Source organism: Lissotriton helveticus, chromosome 4_1, assembly GCF_964261635.1.
Source record: "Lissotriton helveticus chromosome 4_1, aLisHel1.1, whole genome shotgun sequence".
NCBI lineage: Eukaryota > Metazoa > Chordata > Amphibia > Caudata > Salamandridae > Lissotriton > Lissotriton helveticus.
Window position 1 is genome coordinate 726,498,170 of NC_136063.1, and position 27,100 is coordinate 726,525,269.

Consider the following 27,100-nt stretch of genomic DNA (forward strand, 5'->3'; position numbering starts at 1 on the left):
CTCTGTATGTGTGTGTGTGTGTGTGTGTGTAAGCCTCAAATGGGTTGTGTATGCCCCTCCCCTTACTACTCAGTGGTATTAAATAGGATATTAAACTCTGCACATCTGTATGTATGGTTTATGTCATGTTTTTTTTTGTCTTGTGAAGTAATTATAAGTAAAGGTATATAACCATATTTTGAGGAAAATGGGTTACATCAGTGCAGTGACACAGAATTGCAGTTATTAAGAGCTGTTTGTACGCCCACACAGAAAATATGGCCCTTGAAAATCATTTCACAGTTTGTGTTAGGGACGGAGGGATAAAATAGGAGTTTTAATATTTTAATGCCAAAACAACTCTTGACCACTCTGCATAGCTCTTCCTTTGTCTATTGTTTAATCAGCATTATTGTCAATTGTTGTCCTTATACAAGAACGAAGAAACAGGTACCTGTGATGTAGGATACATTTAAATATTGTCTTTATCTGTTTACTCCACACCCAATATATCACTGATTCCAAGTGAGAATGTTCTACTTAGGAAGCGTCAAATTTGCATAGCCTTATGCTCACTTGCTGATTAACCATTACCACCGTTCAGGTTAGAATTAGATAGAACATGTTTCTGGTAAAAAATAGGACCAATGTTCCTGGAAATAGCAATTATTCAAGGTTATCAGAATTTTTCATGAGTTTTGTTAAGCAAAATAAGGGAGAAACATGAAAAATGTTAAAGTTACTTTTTATTAGTGGTTTCCAGGATTTACAAAAATATAACCAGACAGTCAAGGCGAAGTATAAAAACAAATTGCACAAAATTTATTTTTTAAGTACACTTTCAAATATATGATTCCCTCCAAAAAACAGGCATTGTTGAAAATCTAACATAAATATGCTACCACCGAGCTACATATTTAATTCTCTGTGCTAGTTGTTTATCCTGCACTTTTGGCCAATTTCTTGCAGTAGTCAACGCAGGGCGCACTAGCATATTTCCATTTCAACATGTGCACAGTCATTCATGATGGCTATTTTCTAAATACATATGTCACATCACTTTAGGCCTAGTAAATACTTTTTTGATTTGTGCACTTTAATTCCTTTTGGCTCCTTAATGCGGGGAGGGGGGAGGGGTTACCAACTGTGCCTCAGTGATATAGTCTAAGGATTTAGATACTGTTTTTCCTCACACCAGTACACCTTCCTCAAAAAGAACAAGCACACTGTTTTTTGGAAGGTCCCATAGCAGCTGTACACATCAAGTATTTAGATATTGTCTCCCAATGTCTATGTCAGAGTAAAGCAAAACATTACGTATAAAATATTTTAATAAATAAGATCTGTTGTCCCATGATAAGATTCACAAAGGCATGGGAGATACATTGAAAATAGGAAGATGAATCGAGTTATGTGCTAGGGTTGTGATTTTCTACAATACCAGAGTAGCTTCTACATCTTACTATGGTGTTCTATGTGATTTGCCGTAGGCATTGATCTTCATGCTACTTTTTCAAGATGTCTTCCTTCATGAGACCCATCACTGTCACTCATTTGCTTTATTAGCCACAGTAACACCCTATTGAAGTTGCAAGCCATGTTGCACAGAAGCAAGAAACAAAATACTGCAGCATTGCATTTAGCCCCAAAATAGAAACCTTTGTCTGACATAAAAGTCCCCACTGTTAAAGAAGTTGTAACACTTGTGCGAAGCAAGTACAGGCAGTATTGGTTTTATCTAAAAAGCATGTTTTGCTGCTGTTTGGTTCACCGCTCTCCTATTTACAATTTACTTGTCTGCAATGCAATATAACAAACTTTAGTGCAAATACTGTATAACCATAACATGGAGAATTTTTCTCCCATGCTCAAAACTTTTAACAAGTTCTTTTGGTGCTTAAGTTTACTTAATCACATGGAAATTTAAAGCAAGAACATATGATCTTAAAAGTGTGAATTTAAAACAACAACCTTGTGAAAATCTCATGGTGATTGTCTTTGTCCTACTTTACAAGTCATCTTCAACAGACAATGGAGGCAGAATGTAATATACATTTAGAATGCCAAATGATGATCCATTCTCCTCCTATGTCTACCAGGACCAGTGATTAAGGAACACTTGAAAATGTCATACTGTGCAGTTAGAAAGAAATATCTGATTTGGGTCACTGCATTGGTTATTAGTTGGTGCAGCGTTGGAGAGCCTCAGCATGATTTGGCCTTCTCAATTATTGTAGATGAGACGTCATTTATTGAATGTGAATGTCTAGTTTGCTTATATGACACATGTTGAGTTACCATGTTAAAGTTCTCCAAAATTGGGGATATTAGGGACCTGAGGGTCAGTGCGATAAACGCATTTGTTCAGGTTTACACAATTTGGTCCACTGAGCAATATACAGTTTCAATACATCATCTCACTCTACAGTCACCAAACCAGCCATTAAACTCCATCTCATGTGAATATGCATAAACTACCTTCTCGCCCTGTAGAGGTGGGTCATGAGACAACAATTGAGGCACATTGCTGACAAGGTGACATATTTGAAACTGTATACTTCAGTTCTTCTACTCGTGCTCTAAATAGCACCTGCTTTAAGCAGTACATGTACAAAAATAGTTATAGAAATAAATAATTACAAAAGGTGAAATGAGTCACCTAAAATAGCATTTTGGTTTGTTTTACTAAGAAATGAGAAGCATCTTCAAAATAATTGATAGGTTTTATTTTTAGGTTTATCAACGTACATACACTTTTACATGTCATAGTGGGGCAAGCCTGCTCGCTCAGATTTGTATATACTTATCTTTTGGGGCAGACAAAATTGAACAATAAACTACAAAATATCTTATGTTTTTAAACCTGTAAATTCTATGATAACTAAGCTATGGAATGGTGCAAGGATTATTGGTGCTGCAGGGAAAAGAACTTGTGTTTTGCTATGGTGGTTTCCCAACAACAAAAGCACTAGCCTTATCTATGCCTACACAGCCTCATCCACTGCCCTGTGCAAAGGAGGATTAGATGCTACAGGCTTATTGTTGTATAGTTTATGCTCCTTTAGATTCGGTGCAGGGATGACGATATGTCTCTTCCTATCTTAACTACTACAAAGAGTAATTTTCCCTTTAGCATTATAGTGCCATGGAAGGAAATCCACCTCGTTATAATTTATCTAAAACATAATAATCTATGGCTGTCTTTGCTTTATTTACACCTATTTATTTTTAATCTACTACAGTTACGTTATTTTACATACTTTACAACATTAAATCACAACAGTGTCAGTGGAGTCAAATATCGATGTGCCACTTTTTCCACAAACATCATTCTCAAAATGAACAATTTCTTTTGGCATAATATATGGCTCCATTCCATCCTAAGGATCTAGTTTGTTTTTTCTGCCCTCTGTAATTGTAATCATAGTTTTCTTCTTTTGAAGTAAAAATCTGTTGGACCAATAGCATTTAATCCCAGCATTGTATTTATGAAACTTTAGCAAAAGGTGCAGCTACAAAAAAATAATATATTGTGGCAAAATATGTCTCAATGTTTTTTTAATGGCCTTTGTCAGTGGGCATGCGGGTACAGGGTGGAGTCTTCAATTATTTAGTTGTGGTCAGCTGGGCATATCTTTCTAATGTAGGCCAAAACAGAACTTATCGTGGAGCATATAATTTTTATTGTTAAAAGATATTTTTTTTAACTCATTCTGCGTGTGATATACTATTATTTTTATTATGCTGAGGCATATACTGAGCTGAATATATTAACTTCCTCCAAAAGTTGCTGGATGAAATAATCAATACAAATAAACTAACCTGATGACTATTCCGGTCATGTGACCAAGGAATAGCCTTATAATTTACTCAAATAAAAGTTAGGAACATTAGAAATTATTGACTAACTCCAATTGACAAGTCCTTTCTGTTTTCTGTGGTGAATTAAGTATAGGTTTAGGTTGCTGTGAAGACATAACCAAATGTTCTACTGATTTGAATAGTGGACTTTACTATATTTTGTTACCCTTCGTACTGTGTTCGGAGAGGGAGCTCCAATGGCTTGATTTAGAATAGCTTCTGGAGTTAGCAATTGGCCTGTAACCCCAGATCCTGCACTTTGCATTGTACTCTGGGAAATGGCTCCAGCAGAAGGACTTAGCCTGTTATCAGAAATATACATTTGCCCTGTGTTGCCAGAGCCAGTGACTGTAGTTTTCTCTGTAACATACATATTCTGTCCGTTTGCGAGTTCAGGGTAGTTGGAGAAATTGCCCTGGAACCCAGAGGTTGGCTGCATGTTTGAGAAATTGCCCTGAAACCCAGAGGCTGGCTGTATGTTTGAGAAATTGCCCTGAAACCCAGAGGCTGGCTGTATGTTTGAGAAATTGCCCTGAAACCCAGAGGCTGGCTGTATGTTTGAGAAATTTCCCTGAAACCCAGAGGCTGGCTGTATCAGCCTTTCTGTCACCACAACATTTTGAGCATCTCCTATGTCAGGAAAGCTGAAAGAGTTTGAGGGCATTGAAATGTTCGGCCCAATCACTCTTTCCCTCATTACAACATTGGAGCCATCGCTCAGATCAGGCATGTTATGAAAACCTGAAGCTGGACGAATAACCCTTTCTGTCACAACAACATTAGAACCTTCTGGGATGTCTAACATTCCATGCCTGCCAGAGTTTGGACCAACAAGTGTTTCTGTCACAACTACATTAGAACCTTCTGGAATGTCTAACATTCCATGCCTGCCAGAGTTTGGACCAACAAGTGTTTCTGTCACAACTACATTCGGTTGAAGCCGAAGATTACGATTTAGTGTAGGAGGTTGCACAGACCCACCAGTGGTTGTGTATGTTTCCTCCATCACAACATTTGGTTGCAGCCTAGGAGGATTACGATTAAAAGTGGGAGGCTGCATGCCAGCACCAGATGTTGTGTAAGTCTCTGTCACTAGAACATTGCCAGACATTACAGGCTCAGGAATTGGTCTGGGTTGGGGCATCTCGGCTCTAGATGAATATGAGCTTTCAGTAATGAGTGTTGAATCGATGATAGGAGGAGGGGCAGGTTCAGCGGCACGAACATGAACCCTAGGTTCAGACATCCTGAAATTTGTATCTGTGTTTATGTTGGGAGTTATCGTAGTAAGGGTTGGCTCTGGTTCAATTGTTCTCCCAGTGCAAATTTCTGCCAGGGTCTTAAACTTGGGCCCTAAGCCATCTAAGTAACTGTCATCTAAATCCTCATCAATAAAGCTGCAACAGCCGATGGATCCAACTGGGCTTCCAACGCCTTCATTATCGTATATCAGCAGACAGTCATTTGCTGGTCGCCCTTCATCTTCATTTGCATAAAATTCTGATTTCTGGAAAAAACAAGGAAATATTAATCATTACAGCTCACTTGTACTGACTTTCTATTAATCAGTTAAGACACTGTGCTCATATAAATTTTAAGAACAAAATACTGATTTCCATACTTATGATACACCTAACATGATCTGGCTGTTATGTAGTCAGTTACAATAGTAATTATAGGCACTCACCACCAAAGAAGACCACTTATGCTCACTTCTAGCCACTGAGCAATGGGCGCGTATTGGCCTACTAGATGTGTGAACATCTGACAAAGCCCTCTGACTTTAACTGAAAATCATAAGTAGCTACCTAATTAATAATATGAAGAGAACATGATCCAAGTTAGAGAGCATCAAAAGTTGGATGAGACTTTGGTCTATGATTCTAACACTAGAACCCCGTGCAAAGCCACCGGAGAGCCACATCACTGAGAGTCCATGCCAATGTCAACATGTCCGCTCTTGAACTGGCTCAAATGGTATAGCATAACAGAGCAAACACAACATAACATGCTGGACTTTGATACAAGTTAGTCTGCTTTTTGCTCCATAAAGTCCCCTTGCAATTATCCAGTCAATGATAGTTAAGGGTTGTCATGTAGCACCAAACATTTAGATTGTCCAGTGATTGAATTAATATGTGTGCAGTAAATTGGAAGCTGGGATAAAAAGCTTAATGTAGGTTATATGACATACATTCATTGAATATGATACAATACACAACAGTCTCATATATACAATAATCTTTCGACCCTAGCCAATCCAGATGCCTGGAAAAGTGAACGTTCATAAATGCGCTTCCTTTCTAAGTTGTATAGTTGTCAATAGACGATACTGTAGCAGTGGATAGCTTCTCGCTGAACGAAATAATGAGAATTGAAATCATTTTGAAACCAAAATGTAAGAACAGTTTTCAGCAAAGTAGAAAAGTATTCGAAGTTAATGACTTGCAGAAACCCTCAGTCATATTTGTTGCTACTTGCATCCACTTACTTACATACACACTCACAAACTGCCCCTTCACTGGCCCAAAAAACTTGCACACAAAACTTCAGACAGCGACACATCACTTTGCACACCCACCCACTCTATCCACGTCTATCCAGCCAAAACACAATTCACACATCCATTCCCTCAGCCTTTCATTTAGTAACTCACTCACTTGCCAGTTATCCTCCAAGCTCACTGCCATCCTTCATTCACAGCCTGCCCATTCATACACCTTCTTACCTAAGCACATACACTCACACATAAACGATAAACATTGGTCCTGAACTCTTCAGCCGTGATGTTCAGAAACAGGTATAATATGCTAGAGGTGGTCTTTAAAATGAAACATAATATGCCAGAGCTAGCCATCACAGTTGGAAACATTTCATTGAAGCACCCTAGAACGAACCCAAGTTATATAAATTAAATCTCAGCTGTGAACACTGTACTCCTGATGGGACCTCAAGAATGTCATACACTATGCCAAATGTGGCTTCCAAAACTGAGAACAACTCTCCAGCTCACGCCCGCTTTACTGAACACAGTACCCCAGAATTTAATCTAAAAGTACCAGACTTCATTTTCCAGATTGGTAACACGTACTACACATAATTCAGCAAATCAGGCCTCTGGAACTGGACACATCCTTCAAGAAAAAGTTGGACACAGAGCAAAAGCATCCTCCAGAATTGGGCGCAGTACTCCAGATGCACACTACACAGAACCAGAACAATATGGCAAATGAAATATACAGAACAGGAGACAATACTGTTGGTAAGAGTTGTCTATCAGAACTGATCACAACATTTCAGATGATCACTCAAACTTTCCACATCTGCCAAAGCTCCTATCACCAGAGCTAAAAGTGGGGAGAAGATATATTTCTTGTTCTTGATGTCCCTCAGAGCATAACAAGCATGTGTTGAAACGCTATGTGACTCCATCGGGGATACTTCAAGGGTGGTGGGGCAAAGGTGACTGGCATTGCACTGCTGCCATCTTGGCTTCTAAGTCCACAGTAAGGGGAAAGGGGCACCGTGTTTGCCTCTGGAATTTTGGCCCAGGGCTAAATGCCAAAACAAAACTACAGGGACAACCCAATGTCCCTAGAAACCTTGATATTGTGTCGGCAGAAAAGAAAACAGTGGTTCTCTGGGGGTCATTCCTGTACACCCTTAATCCTTAGGGCATAACTGAATTATTTACCAACAGATTCTAGTAAATAGCAAACACTTTCAACTTTAAAGAACACACAGGCAGTGACGGTTGGTACTGCCTCGAGTTCATCTTGTTTTTTTTTTACACGTATTGTCTCGGAAACAAGGGCCTTTCTGTGCTGTTTCCTTCTCATTCAGATTGCCTTAAAATTAGAATTGCTCCAGGTACTAACACAGTATTATTATGGTGTACCCGTGATCTATGTCTTTTTCAAAAGGTTTTGCCCAGTCTGCTTACAATTATCACAAGAATGCTACCTTTCAATTGACATTGTCCTGAAGATGACCCTGTCAACTCACTATTTTATGGTAGAAACATAATATATTAACAGTAGTTTTGGTCTCTCTGCAGACCACCTTATTGAGGGAATTCAGTGGACATTCAGTTAATGTGATTCTATCAGTTGAATGTCCAATTTCAGATAGCTGCTATATATTGTTTCCAATGTGCCATATTTGATCACCTTCTGCACATTCAAGTCATCTGATCACTGTTCCTTCACTTTATTTACACTTGTAGCAACCTACGGTCCAGTAATTTTAAATACCTATTAACAAATATAACCATTGAATTAATATAAATAAAGATTAATTGATTTTGTGTTGTCTGTGTGTTCTTTATGGTAAAAGTGATTGCCATTCACTAGGACCTATTAATGAATAGAAGTCCATTGGACGTAATCCATTATTGCCCTAAGCATTAAGGCGGGTACTGAAAAGGGGTCACCGTTGCACAGCCTACAAAGAAACCAATAACTCAGATACTCCTTGAAAAATTCAAATTTGCAGCTGAACGACCTTGTCGGGCATTGGGATTCGGAGAGGAAGCGCTCTACACCCCCAATAACGTGCCTCCATGGTACAGGAGATGACACACTTCAGGAACTCTGCAGAGACAGGCATGGTATAACCTATTGCCCTTCAGGCACTTTGAATGCTGCCTCTTTATACTGCTCCTTTCCGCAAGGATGATGGAATAACTACATGTCACCGACTCCTATAATGGATAGCCACCACTCAAATTGCTTTCGTTTTTCACTGTACTAATTCACCACCAATCCTTTATGGGTTCCAAAGTAGCATGCTACTCACCAAAAAAGCATTTTGATGCCACGTCAGGGGTAGTAAGCGCTATATAAATGCAATTACAATACAATACAAAGCAATACAATAGACATGTTTTTTGGAGTTGTCACAAATACCACTAAATTAAAACTGCCTCACCATAATTTATCTTATAGTGGAAGACATTTGCTACAAAATAAGGTGGGAACCATGGACAGAAAATAGCTCCTCAGTATTTACATTTTTTAAAATGCAGATTTGGAGCAGGAATTCCCACAACATTCCATTAAACCAGTAATATACATGTGCTAATATGACATCTTAATGATTTGGACTAAAGGAAAAGAGTCTCCCAAAAAATCTGTATCAAATTCAGCTGGACACGCATACATGTCCCATGGGAAGAAATAATCACTTCGAAACAGCTTTATTCAACCCACCCACAGACAGAAACTTATATGTGCACAGAATAAACTCCTATCCCAGCCACACAAAACGATCTGTAGGATGTATTCAGGCAATTAGGTACCACTGCATATTTACTTATTCAGCAGAAACTTTGACTGGGGAATTTAGCTGCAAACCAAGAATTCACGGAGGCAAACCTGCTTCAAATAAAACTGAGCATAACTACTACACTACTAAATGAGTCCAATTAATGGTTACCTATTCTATATAAGGGACTAAAAAGAACAACTTTGTTGAAGGACCTGCAGCCAATGATGAGCGAAGATGAGAAACTGAAAGGCATTTTCATGTAACCTGTATTAATTGCATGCAAGCCACCCAAAGACCTAGAAATCTGACAAAGATATGGTGAAACTTCACAGAAATGACACAGTAGTACAAAGCAATATTAGTTTAACATAAAACATGAATTGTTCAACACAAACACTAGTGGGCCAACACTTCCCACAAAATGGGCAAGCAAAGGAGGGTCTGTCAGCCAAGGAATTGAATGGAGTGTGTAAGGAAAAACAACTTAAAAAACAGGTCTTGACAGAGACTTTAAACTTATGTCTAGGATGAATTTTGACAGTGTGCATCATGATAGTCAATGCAATGGTAGAACCAGAGTAGGGGACTACATGGTAGAACTGCTGTCAGTGGAAAACCACGTTGTGCGATGCGTAAGAAACACAGTCACAAAGCATCAACAGTACCAAGGCACATCTGTGGTGTGTGGTTGACCTTCTGGTGCCTACTGAGTCACACCTGTAGACAACCAACTCTAAAAAATTCACAACAGGTAGGATCACATACTCTCAAATGGGCACATATAAGAGATATGGGTAATCCTTCAGTGTTATTCCCCCTAACAACAGTGGGCCACTATACATTATGTCAATTAGAAGTCATGGCTTGAAAAAAGAGTGCATAATCAAATCATCTTGGAAGTTGTATACCTGATTCTTTTGTTGTTGATGATCAAATGGACTGCTAACCAATGATGCAGGGTCAGCAGTCAAAGGAGCCATTTTCCTTGCTTGCACCAGGGCCCAGGGCATCCTTGCTATACTCATGCACTGATGAGACCTAATTTTACTGGACTAATCACTGACATTTTTCTATTTGACCGAAGCAACTTATCTGTGTTTGCAATGCAATAGTCACAATACATACTTCTTTCTGTGTGCAAATGAAAGACATCCTGATCTTGAGTAATTTTACTCATCAGATATTGCGTGGAAAATTCATGTCACAGGTACTAGTACTGGACAGGCCAGCTACACATTTAATTGGCCCTATTTATTTTAATCACTAAGAACAAATGAAGGTGGGTTGGCTGATTTGCTTGACACAACCCTTTAGTTTAAATGTATAAGTTGTTTGCATAGAGAATTTGTTTTTGTGTGTAGCCTTCCAAACTCCCACAGGTGATAGCTGTTGCAATAAATGTATTATTGAGGGCTTGAATTCTCTTCTTTCGTACAGATTGTTCATCTGGTTACAGAGAGTCATACAGTGCTTTCAGAAATTCATGTAGAATGTAAAGTGCTTTTCCAAACTTTATTCAATGCTGTCACATGTGACTTGGATCTCCTTTAGTGAGGTTATCAGAATATTATGCTAACTGGATTGTGTGAGGACACAACCTAAGTACTAGAGCAGGTAGGATGAATATTATGTGATTATACATATTTCATTATTATGTAGTAAGTAGCATAGTGTAGGCTGACAAGAATCTTACCTCGGTGAAATAGCTGTCCAGGAATGCTGCATTCAGTCCCTCACTCTCTCTATACTCCCTCAGAGTTCCACCTCCCATGGAACCTCCTCTTCCACTTGCTCCTGAAAATCCATTTCCTCTCATTGCTGTCGACAGATAGCCTCCGCCTTCTCCTGAAGTATGTGCGGTTCTAGTTGTCACCGTTCCATAGTGAGTTCCAGATGCTCCGGCTGCTCCTCCTAGAGCTTGTTGAGCTAAACCAGCCCCAGTAGCTGCTCCTCCGACTAAGAATGTGTTGGTATAAGTATCTGAAAAAGTTAAATTTTTATGTTATCTTTGTTGGTTTTTCTGGAATTATCTTCTTCAAAAATTGCCATTTTGCATAGGGACACTCCTTGTCAGCCTTTGCTAATTAACAGCAGAGTCTACTCTGCACTAATGTACATAAGAGCATCTCAATAAGGGATTTTAACATACTTTGCAGACAATAAAACTACATTAATATATGTTAAAATATATTTTGTTCATTGCTTGTAAAAAATTTGTGCTGCTTGGATGACGTTTCAATTTCAAAGTGTTAGAAATTGGGTTGTTGGCTGATTTGGGTATGATCCCAAGTCAGGCAGCAACCACAATTCCAGTCAGGGTGTGTGTAAGGCAAACCCTAAATTAACATTTGGCCATCCTCTGGTAACTTGGCACAGAACAGTCAGGCTTAACTTAGAGGTAATGTGTAAAGTTTTTTTGCAACACTTCAAACAGTAAAACAGTAAAAACACCACACAAAATGAATCCACACCAAGTTAGAAAAATAGAACGTAATTTAAACAATAAAACACGATCAAAACGACAAAAATCCAATGAGTAGAACTTGAGACATAATTTTTGCAAGAATAAACTGTAAAATAGCGCTTAGAAGCAATAAGCGCTTATTTAGGAAATCTGGTTGCGCTGGGCCATGGCAAATTCAAAAGTTCAGGCTAACCACGATGGAGCACATGCCAGATGCAGCGACCCATTTAGGCCTGCTGATTAAAAGTACCTTGATCCTGGTTTGCATGGATGTTGAGGGAAATGCGGGGTGCAGCCGAGGCAATGCGTCAATTCCGATCACGCAACAGAAGGGGGTGCGTCAGTTTTCTCAATGCAAAGTTGGCGATGCGTTAATTCCAATGATGATGCTCTGGTCCCGACTGTGATGCGTCTGTTCTGCTCTTATAGCAGAGGATGCATAGATTTTTAGGGCGATTTGCTGGTTCCGAAGGCGATGCTCCAGATCCGCTCCCCGCAATGATCAGGATGCGTCTGTTACAATCTACACAAAGGTGAAGATGTGTCAGTTCTGATCTCTGTAATGGCGAAGATGCGCTGGTTCTAATGAGGATGTATGAGTTTGCTGAAGAAGCCCCTTACACCTCACTTCCAAGGGTCCAGGACTGGAGTGGCACCACTTTGCTTGGCAGACTCACAGATGGCATAGTCGAGGTTCAGATGCAGGTAAGTTGAAAGTCTTTTATGTCCCTGAGACTTCAAATCAGGAGCCAAGCTCTTGGAATCACTCTGGGTTCAAGAGATGCAGTTTCAGTCCTTCTCACCCAGGCAGGGGAAAGGCAGGCAGCAGGGCAGCACTGCAAAGGAGGAGTCCAGCAAATCAGCAGTCCAGCAGAGTGGTAGTCCTTCAGCAGCACAGCAGTCCTCCTTCCTGATCTTCACAAGTCCAGAAGTATACTGACATGGTGGTGACAGAGTTACTGTACTTAAACCCATTTGTGCCTTTTTTAAGTGGGGGAGACTTTCAAAGAAAGGTCTTTGAAGTGCACAGATGTCCTCCCTTCCAGCCGTGGCTCCAGACTCACCACAGGGGGTATAAAGCCCTTTGTGTTGAGACAGTACACAGCCTATTCAGGTGTAAGTATCAGGCTGTGCCCAGTTCCACCCTCCCATCCTTCCCAGAATGGCCCATCAGGATGTGGATGGCCCGTCAAGTCCCACTTAAACTCCCTCTGTGTGTGGCTGTCTAGAGGGAATGCGCAAAGTCTGACTGTCACCCTCCCCAGACGTGTATTCAGAGACAGGCAGCAGGCAGCAGACACAAAATGGCTAATGTAAGAAAATGGCAAATTTCTAAAAGTTTATTACTAGAGGAAGACTTGGGTCTTTGCGCAAACTAGATTAGACCAATTCTGCTGTGTATACTAACAAAATATCTAGTTACCTTATTTCTCAATTCATTAAAAAATGCCACTGTTAGTAAATGTTAATTTGTTCAAAATGAAGAGCCGATGCCCATAATTCATTAGCCCTTCTGATTTTTTAGATAAAGAAGTCCAGAGACAGGAACTTAAAAAATCGTTCTCTTCACAACTAGGAATTACACTTACAAGATTTACGAATTACACTTACAAGATTTAACAAGGTAATCCCAATGTTATCCGATGGGAGAGATTGGCCTTGCAGTAGTGTAAAACTAATTTAGACGTTTTTCACTACCAGGGCATATAAAACTTAAAAGTACATGTCCTGCTTTTTAAATAAATTGCACCCTGCCTGCTGGGTTGCCCAGGGTCTACTTTAGGGCTGACTTATATGTATAAAATGGGAAGTTTTAGGCCTGTCAATAGGTTTGTCTTGCCAGGTCAAAATGGCAATGTAAACTGTACAGACAGGCTCTGCATGACAGACCTGAGCCATGGTTAAAGAGATACTTAAGTGGGTGGCACATTGAGTACTGCAGACCTAGAAATAGTATTTAATTTACAGGCCCATTGCATACGTAGTGCACTTTACTGGAGATGTATTAGTAAATAAAATTTGCCAACTGGGGATGAGACACTATTACCATACTCAGGGGAGAAAGCACAAGAACCTTAGTACTGGTTAGCAGTGGTAAAGGGCACGGAGTGCCAAAACCCAGCAAAAATAAGGCCAGAAAAATGGAGGAGGAAGGCAAAACGTTGGAGGGAACACCACCCAAAAAAACATTCAGGAGGCAGAAAGAGAGGAGAAGATGGAATAGGAGAGATGGAGAGAGACAACAGGAGGTGAACGAGAGGATATAGTAGAGGCAAAATGGAAACAAGTGTAAGTGACTGATGGAACAGGTGAGGTAAGAAGACAAAAGAAGAAAGGAATCAAGGGACTCTCATAATGGAAATGAGGGAAAAGGAGATGGAAGAAAGGAACAGGAGCGAGAAATAGGTTGATGTGCATTTGGGGTGTAGATATCCAGTAAATTCAGCAAGGTCTTGCATGATGCAGACATCAACAAGAACAGCTGTGCTTCTTGAAAAAACCTTAAAATCATGGGACATCTCCCATGATGCTTCACCACCCAGGTTGTTGGTTACCCAGAAGTCAAAGGGGATATGAGGGCCAGACTCTCACTCCTAAGCAGAGAACAAATATTTTTATTTTTCTTCGAACCCTCATTGCATTTTGCCCATTTTACTAATTGTGCTTTAAACACATGATATTTCCCTTGTATTTCTCAGTTACTTTTTAGGGTTGATGTGTATGTTGCTTGTGCCATTAGCTATTTGCTTTACACATTGTCAATCACATCTTGAATAAGCCCAGAGCTGTATTTCATTCTCATAATGTTCTTATTATTTCAAGTTCTTTTTCTATGCTTTAGTGGAACAAATGTGTCCTGTGCATGCCTGATCAACATCATACAAACCTCGGATCTCTATTTTGCCAATTCTTGCTGAAATTGCATTCTTCAACGTATGATACAAAAGCAAATGGTTTGTTCTTATTACAATTCTTCATAGGAGAATAGTGATTGTTTTGTCACTACCTGTACCTCCTTGGGCTCTGCAATTCCCAAGGAAAAGTGGGATATGAGCAATGTATTATTGGTCTGGCCCGCACAAGTCAGGCATTAAGCATTAGGCAATGGGTTGTGAGTTTTCATAGTGACTACCAAACAATGATTCTACAACGTACTGCTGTGTTTTTTATTTTGGGCTCATACTTTGATGTAACCAACCTACTAGGAAACCAGCAACACGGGGCAAGACGGTAAACAACGTTTACAACGAAACTTTTACCACGCACTACCATTACAACGCAGGCATTACAACGCAAACCATTACAACGCATTGCGCTGGGGGGCGCTCTAGGATAGGGAATAAGTTTAATTTTCTATCCAACACCTTCCCTAGTGTCCACGACGGAGTTGGAATAGAAAATTATACTTACCACTATCCAGCACCTCTAAGCGTTATGCATTGTAAAGGTTTGCGATGTAAAAACCGCATTGTAAAGGTATGCGTGGTAAAAGTATGCATTGTAACGTCATACATCCGGCAAGACTTGTACTTCTTTAATAAGTTTCAAGGGTGGGGGAGGAGTCAGGTTGTTGTGAGTCTGTGGTTGTTGGTGTGGGGGCCACTTTTTGTGATTTTCCTGGAATTCTCTTTCGATTTCGGTCATACGCTTTCTCTTCGTTTTGTCTTCAGGTGTTAAAAAGAGCAAGATGCCCTGAGAAGATGACCAAGATCATTTTTTTCCGTGACAAGGCAGCAGTTCACTAAATTGCTCCTAGGATTAGTGTTGACTATGTAGGCGCATCAGCCTAAGGCTTTAATGATGCCAACTGAAGCAGACTGATGCTAGAGCTTCAACATGTTCTCCATCAGCTCTCTTCTTTCATTGTAGGGTCAGCATTAGTCCACTCATGATGCACTGGGTATTCAACTCTTAATGGGATGTGTACTGATCAAACAGGTCCTTGTGGCGTATTGTGCGATCACTGCTGGATGTCTGAGGAACCGAGCATTTAATTTAAAATTAACCTCTGTGTGGTGTTCTCGTGAATTCAAACATCATTTGTGTAATTGTATACACTTTGTGGTATATGCCACAAGTACACTCCGCTTGTAGCACCTGTAATATGGTTTGATAATGGGTCTGAAGTTTTATGCAGTACGAGGTATTTGGAATTATGGTGCTAAGGAAGGTGTAGGTGAATTAGAGAATTTCAAGGCTAAAGCAACCAGTTTAAAAGGTTTAGCAAGCAGTCTCGTGCAGCAGGCTGACTGCTAGTGAGAGGGGTTTAATGACTAAAGACAGCCACATTGGAGCATCAGCAACCCAGTGCCCAACACACTTCTACACTTACAGTAGCAAATATTGCACAACTTCTCCTCCTTGCACAGTCCTTCCATGGACTCTCATGAATAGGTTTGCACAACACCTTCTGGGGGTTGTTGCAAGGTCCAATAACTCTTTCCATCCCTTCTTACTAAACTACTCTAATGTCTTGATAGGCTTTTCTTGCCCGTTCCCAGGCAGGTGCGCTCAGTGGTGGCAGCCATTGTGTGCTATCACCACATACATTGTAGACCAACACTTGTTACCAGCTCTGCCTGCTGTTTTGCTTCTTACCTCTCATCTTCACCTGTCTATTGCCCTGAGCTCAGTCACTTTCTAACAACAGGGTCATGCTGTTTGTACCATGGAATCCATCATATCACAATGACTCAAATGTCAAGCTGAGCTGCTGACCGCTGCAATGTATGAGAGTGGTTTGAAACAAACTGATACTGCTCCCGAAGCTGCATCTGTATTGTTCCCCAATCTGAACTGCATTGTGGAGCCAATACCTGGGACAGACGTAATGATATGATAGTTACTTGTAATGTGCATACTACAGACTAAATAATGTCTGGTTGAAGACCCTCAGGCACATTGAGAGCAGAGTGTGAGAATGTTGTAACCATGTTCACATGGATTTGAAGGCCAAAAGTTGCTTCCAAACAGTATGTGCTAAATCATAACATTGTCGATAATTACAAGAACACCACTTTCTGTGAATGGACATATCGTGATCGCTTGGCACCGTCAAATATTTTAGTCCACAGCCGTTCCACTATTTTCTGTTTTCACTGTGCATGTCTTATACTTTTCCTTATATTTACACTCAGTTGAAAAACTGATGACTTAAGTAGCTACACTGAATAAAGGGATTTCTTTAGATCACCTGTGAGGTTTAATATATCCAGAGGAAATGTATGCAATCTGGATTATGCTTCCTTATGTATGTGTACTGGAAATCAGGATATACTTTACAAAAAGAATTACACTTCTGACTTAAGTTGCAAAGGCACAAGGGGACATTGGATGAGGGAAATAAAAATGGACCACAATAACAAAATTGCTGGATGATTAATAATGTGCAGATGCAAGGGAAATATTGGATGCACATATTGTGTAAAGTAGCTGCTTAATTGCTGCTGTCTTAAATTGTATTCCGAGTGATGGTATTTAAAAGATACTCCTCTTGACGAGTAGCCCTTGATTACACTTTTTTACTCTCAAGGGAAGCCCTGGCTCAAAGGCATGACACTAGGATATTCCCCGTAGAAAAAATGAGAATCTAAAAAGAGGACCATGACATGATGGCATGGCTGCCTGCTTCCCATATCTTCGTTTTTCCAAAAGCTCCAGGAGCTTCTGGATCTCCAAGAGAAGCTCAATAGAAACCTGATGAGAATTATAATGGGGCTGTAGGAGAGGAGAGAGAATTAGGCTAAAATGTATGCCTACTGTAGGGAGATTCTTTGGTAGTTGATTTCAGGCTCCCTGACTACCAAAAAAGGAGCTATCAGTATTTATTATTTTGCCCTGAAGAAGATCTAGTTTTGTATTAACAGCTGGGGACTTTCTAGTGTGTCTTCCTGTAATTGCAGTTGGACCAGTTTTCCCTATTCTAGTTTTTCTCTGTGGGGTTCTCAATCTTTAATATTTTGATGTAGAGCTAAGCAGATCAGAGCAAAGGAGGAAGAGGACTGCTATTTTGCCTGTGATCAATTTAATGGAAACAAGAAGAACTTGACAGCATCTAGAAAAACACTATCTACATTTTGTGGTCACATCCAGCCAAATACTTTAATTAGGTTGGCTGAGGTGAAGTGAAGGAGTTTTGTACATCCTATTACTTATTGTTTGAGTCTAGCAATGTTGCACCATTACCAATGCTAGTAAAAGAGGATGAGCTCTCTACTGTTCTCAAGCTAACCAAAACACGGTGATTTAGAGATGTTGCAATGAAACTCAGTTTGAGGTTTTATACTTAGTTCAGTTGTCTGCGTCAAACAAGAGAGACATTAGGTAATTTTCAGTGCATGTTGTCACTTCAATCATACCATGTCACATCATATTTATCACATGATATTTTTCATTGATCACAGGTTTCTCAAAAGAAATCAAGGGAATGGCAGAACCAGCAAACTCCATTTCCGGAAAGAGGAGGAGCCCATCTTCCATCTCATCCATACCATCATGTCAATTAGGATATGTGGCATAAAAACATCCTCATATGAGGGTCATCCTTTGATGCATCAGTCTGAACAAGAGAATCTGATTTGTGAGCTGATTCCAGCACATCCACCAGTGTCATCCTCCACAAAGTAACAGGACGAGGTGAAGTAGAAACCATCAGCACAAGGGTTGGGTTAGTTAGTGTTAGAAATTGGGTCTCCGGTTGGCAGTGGTATGTACCCTGTCCAAGTAGGGACCCTCACTCTAGTAAGGGTAAGAGAGTCACACAGCTAAGATAACCCCGGCTCACCCCCTTGGTAGCTTTGCCTGAGCAGTCAGGTTTATCTCAGAGGCAATGTGTAAATTATTTGTACTCAAACACAGTAACACAGAGACAAAAACCACAAAAGCAATTCACACCAGTTTAGAAAAATAGCCAATATTTATCTGACTAAAGCAAGACCAAAATGACAAAATCCAACATAGACAAGTCAAAATATCTCTTTCAAAGATTAAGCACGTTTAGCCCATAGAAATCAATAGATGTGTTTTCGTTTAAGCACAAATTACCTTAGATGAGTCAAAAATTAAAGATGGTGCAAGGTGCAGGGAAGGTGAGATGCAGGACAAGTAAAGCAACGTGTCAGTTCCTTACTACAGAGGGGAGGTGATGTATCGGTTCCTTACTGGCAGGGAAGGTGATGCGTCGGTTCCTTACAGCTAGTCAGGGGAGGTTATGCGCCTATTCCTTACTGACAGGGGAGGGGATGCGCCGGGTTCCAGACACATGACTCCGGTTCCTTACTGTGGTGCGGTGAGGATAAAGAGTCAGGGTTGAGGGGCAATGCATTGAAAAACCAGACATGCTGTGTTGAGGCGGCAATGCAGGCGCTGTGTTGATTTTGCACTTGCGATGCAGGCGCTGCGTCAGACCTTTAGCCACGAGCAGGTGCTGTGTTGGAGTGGGTGCAACGGACATCGGGGACACAGTGCTTGGGAGTCATGCTGGGTGATTTTTCTGATGCACTGCAACAACAAGCTGGGGTCTGCGGTGAAAGAGGGAACCGTGCTCTGGTGCAGGCAGTGGGGATGAGTCAATCTTTTGCACCAATGCATGTCAATGTGTGTATTTTCTCTTTAAGTTCATCAGGTTACACTTTAAAGGGCCAAGGAACTGGATTTGGAACCACTTGGCAAGTCAGGGCTCTCAGCAGAAGAGGTGAAGTTTTTGATGCTCCTGAGACTTCTTAACAGGAGGCAAGCACGCACAAGCCCTAGGAGAAGCCCTTGGAGAACCTTGAAATCAGGATGTAGAAAGCCCTTTCACTCCCATGACAGAAGCATAAATCAACAGGCAGAGTGGCAGTCCCTCCAACAGCAACCAGCTCTTCTTCGTCGCAGAATGTCCTCAGTCCAGAAGTGTTCTGATTTTGAGGTGTCAGAGGTCCAATACTTACACCACTTCCTGCCTCTGAAGTAGGCAAACTTCAAAGGAAAGTCTTTGTAGTGCACAAGACCCTGCCTTTCCCTGACCAAGCCCCAGATACACTACATTAACCTTGGTCATTGTATTTTGTTATATTGTTTTGCACCCTTTTTGTTTGTTCACATTAAATAAGTTTATATTTTGAGAAATGTACACCTGTGTTTAAATTATTCACTGTAGATTCTCCGTGATATTAATGAGCAAATTCAAATATTGATTTTTCAATTGTTAGCCACCTTTTGGGGCTTGACAACAGAGTTATACTTTTCACTTTCTAAAAGTGGCATTTTCAAACACACAATTTAAAAACCAACTTCACCAAAATATGTATTTTTGAATTGTGATTTTAGAGGCATCAAACTTCAAATTTCTATCTGCTCCTATTAGGAAATTACACTTAAAAGATATTTCAAGGCGAGCCCTATGTTGCCCTGTGGGAGAGCTAGGCTTTGCAATAATGAAAAATGAAATGAGCAGAGTTTCACTATTAAGACATGTAAAACACAACAGTACATGTCCTACCTTTTAAATACACAGCACCTTGCCCATGGGGCTGCCTTGGGCCCACCTTAGTCAAAAATGCAGTTGGCAGTTTAAAACTACAGACACTGCAGTGGCAGGTCTGATACATGTCTGAAGGGCTACTCATGTGGGTGGCACAATCAATGCTGCTGGCCCACTGGAAGCATTTGATTTACAGGCCCGGGCACATCTTGTCATGTAGCTCCTGAATATCCTTATATCGTGTTAAGTTAGCATAGGTACATTTGAGGTTTAAACGCCATTTTCCATTCTTGCAACTTCTGCACACAACACTTAATTGTTGACTTAGCTTTCAACCTAGTAGTTTGCCGTGGTTTATGTGAGAATAATATGTTATTGCTCTGATATCAGCTTTGCTTAATAAACTATGTCTGCACGAAGAGTGCTGAAGTTTCAGGAACAACACGATATGGAATTGTTATGAGGTCTGATCTCCACGCCTTCATAGTCATAACACAAGTGCAGCCTTTGCCAACTCTGGCTTCAGGCGGGATTGATATTGCTTTGCATGAGGCACATAGAACACACTTGATGCGGTGCACATGCAGAGAGAGCTGGTGTATGCTGATGTGATTCCTTCATGCTAGGACACTAAGGTATGGGCCCGCCCTAAAACAACCCAAAGAGACCTTCTTAGCTAATAATATAATATATGTGTTAGGGAGGGTGAGATATAAGTGTTGTTAACTCTTATTCATTACAGTATGTTAACATGCTGTCACCATTCGCTTTTTATGTCTTAGTAACTATGCTGGTAATTTTGCTACTGATAATAAGTATACTTGTATTATCTAAGATACTGCGCCTGAGAAGACGGCATTAGTAAATAAACATTTCAAATGCACATGTGTCTTCTTTACTCCATGTTCTGGTTTGTAATGATAATATAACAAAAGAGTGTTCATGAGTTCCACGTACCCTGAGGTACAGTAAGTTCATGTTCTGGTTTGTCTAAACATTGGGAGTTTGATATGTCCAATGAGACACTGTAGCTAGCTCGGTAAGGGGTGAGTTGGGTACTAAGGTGAGTTTTGGGTCACCCTAATTCGCCGAGGTTCCACTCCTCTGTGCACAGTTCTGTGTGTGAACAGAAACCCTGCGACATGGCGCCCAACGGTTTCGGTGGTCTTATATCATGACACTCGAGTAGTATATCGTTCATACCTTAACCCCTTCACCTCCGTTTCCGGATAACGAGGTGTCGGTGAAACCTACCTATTTTTTGGAATAGGTCTTTTTCAAGCTTGATTCTTTCTTAAACGGTTTCTTTGATTTACTACCCAGTTGTGCTACAAAGTATTCTTTGTCTAATCTAGTTTCCAGTGTTGTCATGGCGGCGGTGGCCATTGCGCAGCATAGTCGCGTAGCGGTGCGCACGCATCTTCAGACGTACCAAGTACCGGTGGATGGGATGGCTGTAATTTTGGTGGTGGGTGCAGATCCGGCTTTCCCTTTCGAGTTATTTTACTCTTGGGTTATGTTTCCGGCTGTGGACGCTACTTCTGGTTTGTTCCACTCCTACACCGCCTCAGCTGTCCCAGCTGAATATACACCGTACAGGGCACTGGAAATTCCTATTGATCATTGGCAGCATAGAGTTTGGTTTGATGGCGCCCTCCCCCACTCTTTGTCCGCTGCGAGGTTAGGTCCACTCTCAATTCCAGGTGCAAACTGGCCTGCGTTGGGTGGTTTTACCCCGCACCCGAATCACGGCGCTTGTACCCTTCAGGAAATTCGCAGGCTACATGTTGTATCTATTTCCGTGATTCGAGCCTTAGTGCAATACATCGGTAGACATCTTCCTGGTGGTCCCCAGGGGGGTGCAGCCGTTCCCATGGATCGAGGCGGTATGCGTCTCAATCCCGTGATGGTAAATTCGGTTTTTGGTGCACGTCCAGTTGACAACGATGACTTCCCGTTCTGGCTAGCAGAGAAGTTTGATCAACTGGAGGCGGTTTTTCCGAATTCTACTCCTGCTGATAAGCATAGAATGTTGACGATTACTTTACCGAAGGATTTAACTCCTGAACTTGTTGACTGTGAAAGCTGGGGGAAAACATTTGCGGCCGTTTATACGAGGTGCTTCGGCACCCCGTCTATGAATGCCCTGCCTGACATCATTAAGCGTGTTCAGAATGATCACGGTCCTGAGGCAGCGGTTGAATTGGGTATGCGCTTGTGTGGTTCTTTTGAGATTGTAAGTGATCTCATACTCTCCAATGTTAAAGGAGATGCGGTGAACTTTCAAGCCCGATGCCGATAAACCCCGTCAGTTAGCAAAGATAGTTGTGGCCGCTTATAAGACAATTGGCCGCACAAGTAGAGGTCTGAAATATTTTTCAGTAAAGGAGAAAAAACAACCTCAGGGACAATCTGCAGTGACAGATGTCCAGCCCAAGTCCAAAAAACAAAATTGGCCTAAAAAACAGACACAGGGGAAGCAGAATAAACAGACTCTGGATTCTTTTCCTGCAATACAAGCTCCTGCGCCGGCAGAAAAAGTTTATGATTTGCGCGATCGCGCGATGATTAAATCACCTGATCGATTTCAGGGTTCTGATCAACGCTCTCCTCGTTCCTTTCAGGAAACATCGGCCCCGAAGACCGGTGGAGGAGGGGGTGGACGTGGACGTGGTGGCCAACAAGGACGTGGTCAGTCCCGCCAGACGGACGGCGCAGTGAAGCAGGAGGATTCTACGCCTAAGCGACCGCAGTTTGCGAAAAAGAAAGTCGCAGTCTTGACAGCGCATAGATATGCCACAGATAGTGAGAACGCGGCTTCGGAATCTGACGTGGGCTCTGACCTTGCTGGACAGCGCGGCGGAGATTACCATAGTCAGAGAGGCGCTCCGTCCACTACTAAGGGTGACAGCGACTGAAGTATTCGTTGTAATAGAAACAGCCGATACAAGACTAGCTCCCCCTGAAAGACTTTTTGAAATTGTCCTGTTAATTGAAGGTGACATACAGCGTACTGTCAGAGGGGTGTTTTGGGAGAACCTTTCGTCTACGTATGACATTTTACTTTCCGAGGCTGACTGGCCCCCACCTCTTGTGCTCGCGGCGCCGCGAGGGGAGGAGGTGATCCTTCCCAGTTTCGCGCACACTGTCTCAACTGAGCATGCGCAGCATTTTGCAGAAGAGTGGGCTCGGGCTCTTGCGCCGGCTCTGTACCGCAACCAATGTGGTTGGGACAAATTGTCCCCTTGCCACAAAATTCCTTTGCGGTCTGAGCCGCAGCCTCAGCCTCAATATCCCATACGGCGGGTAGCTAAAGCTGCCGTCGCAGAAATCCTTGAACAATTAGAATATCAGGGAGTTATTGAAACGTGTGTGTCACCGATGAATAATCCCCTTTTTACTGTGACCAAGCCTGAAGGATCATATCGTTTGGTATTGGATTACCGGCATTTGAACTCGCATTGCCGTAACTGTGCAGTACAGAATACTCACGGCTCTGCCCTAGTGGATAGTCTAGTGCGTAAGCGTTTCAAGACAACGCTTGACATTTCCAACGGTTTTTATGCCCACAGACTGGATAGCTTTAGCTCCCAATGGACAAGTTTTACGTCCGCTGGAGTGCAAAAACGCTTCCGGCGGCTCCCGATGGGCTATAAAAATAGTCCTGGGGTCTTCACCTCCAGAATAGTCACTCTATTGGAGAGTATCGATCCAGATGCATGTTCTTATGTGGATGACATTTATCTCACAGACGACGAAATTTGGATGCATCTGTGTCGAGTGAATTCCATCATTTGCGTCTTTGCAGATATGGGTTATAAATTTAATTTTGCAAAGTCGCACATTGCAGAACACACAGTGTTGTTCCTCGGCTATGAGCTGAACAACGAAGGTAGAGGTTTGGCTCCTCACTTCTTGGAGAAATGCGCACAGTTGCGCGCTCCAACAACACTGAAAAAATTACAGTCTTTGCTGGGCTTCTTGAATTTCGGCAGGACTTACATTCCGGAATATGCCCAGCGTATCAAGCCTTTGTATGTTTTGATACAACCAACTTTCTCAAAATCATGCTGGCTGCCTGAGCATTCAGCCATCTTGCAATCCTTGCAGGCTGATCTGCTCGCTTCTAATTATTTACTGACTCGTGATAACCACACCAACCTGGTGATAAGAATAATTCCTGGGACGGTGGGTTTCACGTACCTCACTTTTAATGAGGGAGACACGGTCCCTATTGCATACAAGTCACACTTGTACACTTCGGCTGAATTGCGGTTTCCCACTGTTGAAAAGGTTTTAACTGCTGTACAGATGGCGATTCTTAAGGAACGAGCACTGTCGCAGGGGAAACGCATGTTAGTGGTAACACCTTGTCCTCATTTGGAGGCAGTCACGAAAGCGGGTGTACCTAATTCTAAAGCTTTGCACCCTCGGTGGATTCAGTGGGCTGCGTCATTGTCATCCACGGATGTCACGTTTATTTTTTACGCCTCCTTACGTTCGCAAGAGTACTTGCAGTATGAATTCATTCATCCTGCTCCTCTGGCTATGCGACCTTTGGAGGACTTCCATTGCATCATTTACACTGATGGGTCGGCGCAGGTTGCTCATGGCTCTAAACATGCCTACGTTTCCGCATGCGCCATTGTGGTCGGTGCTATGTTGAATGATGAGTTCATTTCCAGGGAAGTGCACACTTTGCCCCTGGGCGATTGCACCGCACAATTAGCAGAGCTTCGTGCTCTCTTACTAGCGTTGGAGTACGCGGATCCGAGTGTTTCTACTCTGATTGTAAGTGATTCTTACTACTGTGTCCAGTCTTACAACGAAAACTTGTTCTTTTGGATTCAAAATGATTTTCATGATTCCAAGGGTAGCACAATAAAACATAAAATGATCTGGGTTCGAGTGGCAGAGCTTAAAGCTTTGTTGCCGCTTGTTTATGTAATTCATACTCTCGGTCATCAGCGCGTAGGAGTTCACGCTGTTGGCAACTCGCTTGCTGATGAGGCAGCGAAATCAGCAGTATCTACATACTTAGTTGCAGCGGTTACTAGGTCAAAAACGAAGATTGATAGCGACATCTTGGCAGCGGTTGCTGCCTCTGAGAAGGGAAGTAAGCATCCTGCGGGATTCCCTTCGAAGTACAAATACCACTTAAGTCCCGAAAAGGTTCCTTTTGTGACAATTCCTGATGTTGGGGAACGGCTGATTCCCAACTCGGATCGCAGAGCAGACCTGATTACAGCGGCTCATGAAGGTGTGGCGTCTGCGCATGCGGGCGTCTCGGCCACTGTAAGTCAATTACAACAACGTTTCTGGTGGCGGGGACTGTACAAACAGACGCGTGATTATGTCCTTCTTTGTGACATATGCCAGCAGATTAAACCTTCGACTGCTACGCGTCCGCCACAGACTCAGTTGTATATTTCTAATAAACCGCTAGGTTGTGTTTATTTAGATCACTGCGGTCCTTTTTCATCTGATACTGCGTATAAGTACATCTTAGTAGCAGTTGACTCATGCACACGCTTTGTGTGGGTATGGCCACATCGCTGCGCTGATTCACGGACTGTCATTAGAGATTTGCGTGTCTTTATAGGGATTTTTGCCTGTGGTACCTTCCATTCGGATCAGGGTCCGGCTTTCGCCTCTAAGGCGTATAAGGATGCCATGACTTCGATGGGGGTCCAAGTCAAGTTTTCGTCTCCCTACAGACCTGAGGGTAACAGTGTAGTTGAGCGAATTAACCGTGATTTAAAGCAATCTTTGACAGCCCGAGTTATAGGCACTGGCAGAAACTGGCTTGCTCACCTCTATGGCGTGCAGCGTGCTCTTAATAATCTCCCTAGAAGGTCTCTGGGTGGGCGGACCCCATACGAAATGCTCTTTGGCATCAAGATGTACGTCCCTGACCTTGACGGTCTAGACTGTGTGGTTCGCGCCACTTCCTTTGACGCAGATGAACATTGCAATGTTTTACAGAATCTACAAAAGACCAGAGACAGTCTTGCAAAGGAACATTTGCCCTCCACATCGGATGATGCGTTGCAGATCCCGGTAGTTGGCTGGCTACCCCAAGTTGGCGAACTGGTTCGAGAGAAGATTGATAACAAGAAAGAATTTGGTCCTTCCTATCGAGCTCCGGTTCCAGTCCTTGGAGTGAAGGGCACAAGAACAGTCATTTTACCTCCGCTTCCTGGTCGTAAGGAAAACAGGTTTATTTCAATTGACAATGTCAAGATACACAGAGTGGCCGATTCTTCTTAGCATGACACCGGCGGTTTCCTGTCCTTCCATTGTGAGAAATTCAGTTATGCCCACTACTTCTAATGTTGAACCTGGGGTGGCCATCGACTTACCTGCTCTTTCCTGTCCTTTATTAAATAATTTACCCGGAACTAACATTGATGAGATAGACTATGCCTACCCCACTGATTTGTCAATACCTGACCTGCAAGCACGTTTAGCTACGGAATCCAGATTTTCATTTGACTCTGTTTCCCTTGCCTCAAAGAAACCCTCTCGTTTAGCAGTTTATGCTAGCCTGTTTAAAAAACATTTTTTGATTCCCCCTTGGACATACATTTGGCTGGTCCTTTTTTCAGTTTACCTTTTTATGTCAATTGGTTTTGTGTTTTATTTTTTTCGAATCATGAATGGACACTATGTCGAGGAAAGAACATGCATTACTCATTTAAATGGAACTTTGGCCCCACTTTCCTCTTCACATTCTACACACAGATTTAAAAGAGACTTGACTTTGGTTAACATCACAGCATGGCCTGTCCTTGATGGAATCGTGTGGGATGCAGTTCGGTTTCAGATTCATGGCCCAACGGAAGTCGTTAATGTTCCTAATGTACTTAGAGTGAATATGGGGGATGTGGTGAAACAGAACATTCGTTCTGATGACTGGGATGTTAATGCTGTAGAAAGTTTGTTTTCTGATTTACAATACTATGCTGCCTTTGATGCTGAGGATTTATATTTAGAATCTGCTAATTATGGTGAATTATTCTGCTACCAACATTATGGCAATCACTTCTTACACAAAACATCAT

General features: G+C 41.8%; 1 protein-coding gene across 1 annotated transcript in view; it reads right to left on the minus strand.

Moving 5' to 3' along the window:
• Window positions 1-712: 712 nt before the first annotated feature.
• DSG4 (desmoglein 4) overlaps window positions 713-27,100 on the minus strand; it is a 117,364-nt gene continuing 90,976 nt past the window's right edge. Inside the window, exons 15-16 of the mRNA XM_078687379.1 lie at window positions 10,802-11,088; window positions 713-5,347 (exon numbers count right to left, since the gene is read on the minus strand). Coding sequence (XP_078543505.1) covers window positions 3,968-5,347; window positions 10,802-11,088 — 1,667 coding nt within the window. The 3' untranslated portion in view covers window positions 713-3,967. The remainder of the gene's footprint in view (window positions 5,348-10,801; window positions 11,089-27,100) is intronic.